This window comes from Solanum dulcamara, chromosome 7 (genome assembly GCF_947179165.1).
Source record: "Solanum dulcamara chromosome 7, daSolDulc1.2, whole genome shotgun sequence".
Lineage (NCBI taxonomy): Eukaryota > Viridiplantae > Streptophyta > Magnoliopsida > Solanales > Solanaceae > Solanum > Solanum dulcamara.
In genome coordinates, this window is record NC_077243.1 from 33,927,687 (window position 1) to 33,932,809 (window position 5,123).

Consider the following 5,123-nt stretch of genomic DNA (forward strand, 5'->3'; position numbering starts at 1 on the left):
TTTCACTTAATTAACTAATTAAATAAATAATATTAATTAATTAAAATTTAAAAAAAATTGGGTACTAAAAGATTATCAATCAATCAATCCGAAGCCGAGCGACGTTGACGGCGCGAGGGGAGATCCTCTTCTTGACCCTTTAGCAACATGAAGAAGTGCTTCTACTTTTAAGTAAGAGACTTTTCCTTTCCACCACCTATGTGGGACCAAAGCTTATTTCATAAAGCAAGAAAGAACAGATCATTTTTCCCCCACTTCTTTTCCCCTCAATTTATCATTCAGACTATCAATTAAACCCAATAATATCAAATAAATAAATTAAAATATAAGATAACTAGGTCTCACAAAGAAAGAGATTCCATATATAATCAAGTAGTAGTAACAAATTTAATGAGACATTAAATTCAGGCACGAGGCATCATCACCATCATCACAACTAAGAATGCCCTTTCATAATGTTTAAATAATTTAAACTTGGTCATCCGTCAATTGGTATTGCTGGAGGATCTGAGCGCAGCTAGCAAGAGGCTCATCGCGGAGAAAACCCATCGCATTGGCAAAACGGACATCGGAAATCATGCCATTGTTGCGGGTAAGGATGACCCGAGAACGATCACGGCCGGCATTGGCCTTTGCACAGGTGGGATCGGGGCTCTTAACCAGGACGACATCACACACATCGTCACCACGGTCACTGTTAACCAAGATATTGTATTCTCCTTGAGAGTTGGTCACACCTTCAACAGTGTAAGTGGGTGCCTCCGTGACCCTGTGCCTGCACTCAATTCTAACCTTTGCACCTGCCCATAAAACAAGAAAAAAATTTAAAAGAAGGTAGTTGTAATCTTCTCTCAAGCATTCCGTCAAACACATAGGGACCAAAATTCTTCAACAGCAAAGCAAAAAACTTATGTCTACCAAACAAGATATATTACATTATTAGATGTGCATATGTATGGAAGCTTCATATTAAATGTGTTAGATGCAGCTTCTGCAGATTTAGAACTACTATGGCTTAAATCAGAATAAGAATTTTGAGCCTTCATGAGAATGGACTACACAGCATTTGTTAAGATTAAGGTACTAGTAGATCTACAAAGCGGAACTGTAAAACCCATTCAAGAAAAAATACTCAAAATAGCGAGAACCTTATACTGATCTTGAGAAGAGAAACAGTTAAAACATATGAAGGGGTGCAGTTACCGGCGAGGTACTTGGTAGCAGGTGTCTCAAAACCGCAGCGGCAAGTGTGGCAGTAAGCTTTACCCTTGACAAGTAAAGGGTTGCCGACTGAAGTGGCAGAAGAAATTGATGCAAAGAGTAAACAAATAGAGAAAAATGCAACCAATCTTGCCATGGTTTTACTTGTGAAAATTGTTGGTTTGCCACAAAAATGAATTGAAATGAATGTGAGAAAATAGTTTGGGAAGTGAAAGTGAGAATAAGATATCCCCTGTGGATGTATCCAGAGATATGGGCAGGCAAAGTGGAGCCAATGTATCAAATATTCGACATCATTTTGTTTTTATGCAACTTCGAAATTCAAAAAATAAAATACATTAAACTACTTTAAGTTAAATTATGATTTGCTATAAGACTAAAATTCCACCACATCATCTATGAAATAAATAAATATATCAAACCCTATGAATAAGTCAAAAGCCATAAAATGCAACATAGTGAATGGCAAATTTCATATTAAGTGTTAATGCTAATTAAAATTGTAAAGTAATAAATTATAATTTAACATGGTCAAATTGAACAAAACAGGAAGAAAGACAAGCGAGCGTACGTTGCGCCAATCTTCTCACTAATTTCGGTGTATGGATTCCACCGTCCCCAATATTGCGGACTTCCCCCTTCTATTACGTTATGCAGAACTTTTTCCCGAATGACTATTATGGGAATACAACAACAACAACAATCCAGTGAAATCCCACATCGTGGGGTCTGGAGAGGGTAGAGTGTACGCAGACCTGACTCCTACCAATGTAGAACGGCTGTTTCCGAAAGACCCCCGGCTCAATAAAAGCATAGAAAAAGGTCAGACAAGAATATTAGAATAAATAAGTAGATGACGAAAACGGTCCAAACAATATTATAATCAAAGCACAAAAACAGTAGATATTATTATTGGATAATAACATAAATACCATAAATAGCATACATCAGAGTACAAGAAATCATAGTGCGTTAATACGTCTACGAATAAGGGAGAATAAAACCATTATGTACTAGCCTTCTACCCTAATGTGTGTCCTCCACACCCTCCTATCTAGGGTCATGTCCTCGGTAAGTCATAAATGCGCCATGTCCTGTCTGATCACCTCTCCCCAATATTTCTTCGGCCTACCCCTACCTCTTCTGAAACAATCCATGGCCAGCCTCTCACATCTCCGCACTGGTGCATCTGGGACTCTCCTCTTCACATGTCCAAACCATCTCAGTCGCGTTTCCCGCATCTTGTCTTCCACCGAGGCCACTCCTACCTTTTCTCGAATAGCCTCATTTCTAATCTTGTCACTCCTGGGATGCCCACACATCCATCTCAACATTCTCATCTCGGCAACCTTCATCCTTTGCACGTGGGAGACCTTAACTGGCCAACACTCCGCCCCATACAACATAGCTGGTCTAACGACCACTTTGTAGAACTTGTCCTTAAGTTGTGGTGACACCTTCTTGTCACATAACACACCGGAGGCGAGCCTCCATTTCATCCATCCTGCCCCAATACGGTGTGTGACATCCTCGTCGATCTCTCCGCTGTCTTGCATGATAGAACCAAGGTACTTAAAACTACTTCTCTTTTGGATGACTTGGTCCCCGAGCCTAACTTCCGTGCCAACCTCTTGAGGTGTCTCACTGAACTTGCACTCTAGGTACTCTGTCTTGGTCCTACTCAGCTTAAACCCCTTAGACTCCAAGGTGCATCTCCAATCTTCCAGCTTAGCATTAACTCCGCTACGAGTCTCATCGATGAGGACTATGTCGTCTGCAAAAAGCATACACCATGGCACCTCACCTTGAATTTGTCGCGTCAATCCATCCATCACCAAGGCAAATAGGAACGGGCTAAGAGCTGATCCTTGGTGCAACCCCATCATAACTGGGAAGTGTTCTGAGTCCCCTCCTATTGTCCTTACCCTGGTTTTGGCACCCTCGTACATGTCCTTGATCACCCTTATGTACGCTACATGTACACCTTTAACCTCCAAACATCTCCATAGTATCTCTCGTGGGACTTTATCGTAAGCCTTTTCCAAGTCGATGAACACCATATGCAAGTCTCTTTTCCTCTCCCTATATTGCTCCATTAGTCTCCTCATAAGGTGTATGACTTCTGTAGTTGAGCGTCCCGGCATAAATCCGAACTGGTTCTCTGAAATAGAAACGCCTCTCCTCACCCTCATCTCTACTACTCTTTCCCACACTTTCATAGTATGGCTTAGAAGCTTAATACCTCTATAGTTGTCACAGCTCTGGCTATCCCCTTTATTTTTGTAAAGCGGGATAATGATGCTCGATCTCCATTCTACGGGCATCGTTGTCATCGTAAAGATGACATTAAATAACCTAGTCAGCCATTCCAAACCTACCGAGCCCGCACTCTTCCAAAATTCTCCAGGAATCTCGTCAGGTCCGGTCGCTCTTCCCCAACGTATCCTACGAACAGCATCCTTAACCTCATCGACCGTAATACTCCTACAACCCCCAAAATCGTGACTCCTTCCTGTATGTTCCAAATCTCCCAACATAATTTCTCTGTCCCCTTTTTCATTCAAAAGTTTATGGAAGTATGACTACCATCTTTGTTTGATAAGGGTTTCCTCTACCAATACTTTTCCGTCTTCGTCTTTAATGCACTTCACTTGATCCACATCGCGTTCCCTTCTCTCCCGGGCCCTGGCTAGCCTGAATAATTTTCTTTCCCCACCTTTCTCTTCCAGTTCAGCATAAAGACGTTCAAAAGCTGCTATTTTTGCCGTTGCAACCGCTGACTTCGCCTCCTTCCTCGCTATCTTATACAATTCTCCATTTTTTCACTTCTCCACCTCATCCTTGCTCTCCATCAACTTAGCATACGCAACCTTCTTTGCTTCCACTTTCCCTTGCACTTCTCCATTCCACCACCAGTCCCCTCGATGCCGACTACGACTGCCTGTCGAGACTCCTAGCACTTCCTTTGCTACAACCCTAATATAACTAGCTGTCCTATCCCACATATCGTTCGCATCCCCACTACTATCCCAGGCCCCCATATCCTTCAATTTCTCTCCCATCTCGAGGGCATTAACCGTTGTCAAACTCCCCCATCTGATCCTAGGTCATTCTTCCCCGACCCTCCTCGTTCTTGTCATCTTTATCCCTAAATCCATCACTAAGAGCTTATGTCGGGTTGTAAGGTTGTCGATCGGGATGACCTTACAGTCTTTGCACAAACCCTTATCATCCTTCCCGAGGAGTAAAAAATCTATCTGAGTTTTAGCCACTGAGCTACGAAAGGTTACCAAGTGGTCCTCCTTCTTTGGGAAACTCGAGTTGGCTATCACCAATCTGAAAGCTCTTGCGAAGTCCAATAGTGCGGTTCCTCCTCCATTTCTATCCCCGAAGCCAAAGCCCCTATGCACATCATCATACCCTCCCGAAATAGATCCGATGTGCCCATTGAAATCCCCTCCCACGACAAGCTTCTCAGTAGGTGGTATGCCTCCCACTAACTCGTCCAACTGCTCCCAAAAACGCCTCTTATCCTCCTTGCATAAGCCTGCTTGCGGCGCATAAGCACTAATAACGTTCAATGTGATCCCTTCAACGACCATTTTAATCGACATCATCCTATCATTGACTCTCCTAACCTCCACCACCTGATCCCTTAAATCATGTCTATTAAAATGCCTACCCCATTTCTATACTTCGATTTACCAGAAAACCAAAGCTTATACCCGTCTACCTCCTTAGCTTTAGAGCTGACCCATTTTGTCTCCTGGACACAGGCTATATTAATCTTCCTCTTCTTTAGAATCTTAACCAGTTCTATGGATTTACCCGTTAACGTCCCAATGTTCCAAGAACCTATTCTCAGTCTAGACGCTCCTTTATCCAACTTACCTCTCCTTACC

At 42.5% G+C, this 5,123-nt stretch overlaps 1 protein-coding gene across 1 annotated transcript; it reads right to left on the bottom strand.

Annotated features, from left to right (window-relative positions):
* Positions 1-303: 303 nt before the first annotated feature.
* LOC129895602 (protein DOWNSTREAM OF FLC-like) lies at positions 304-1,540 on the bottom strand. The gene is made up of 2 exons (XM_055971330.1): positions 1,204-1,540; positions 304-800 (listed from the first exon to the last, which is right to left on the bottom strand). The coding sequence occupies exons 1-2, from the start codon at positions 1,355-1,357 to the stop codon at positions 469-471; spliced, it is 486 nt and encodes a 161-aa protein (XP_055827305.1). The 5' UTR covers positions 1,358-1,540; the 3' UTR covers positions 304-468.
* Between the last annotated feature and the right edge of the window lie 3,583 nt (positions 1,541-5,123).

Excerpts from the sequence above, each read along its gene's own strand:
- LOC129895602 (XM_055971330.1), bottom strand. The coding sequence starts at position 1,357 with ATGGCAAGATTGGTTGCATTTTTCTCTATTTGTTTACTCTTTGCATCA. Across the intron at positions 801-1,203 it reads TGCTACCAAGTACCTCGCCG|GTGCAAAGGTTAGAATTGAG; the intron begins GTAACTGCACCC and ends TTTTATGGGCAG.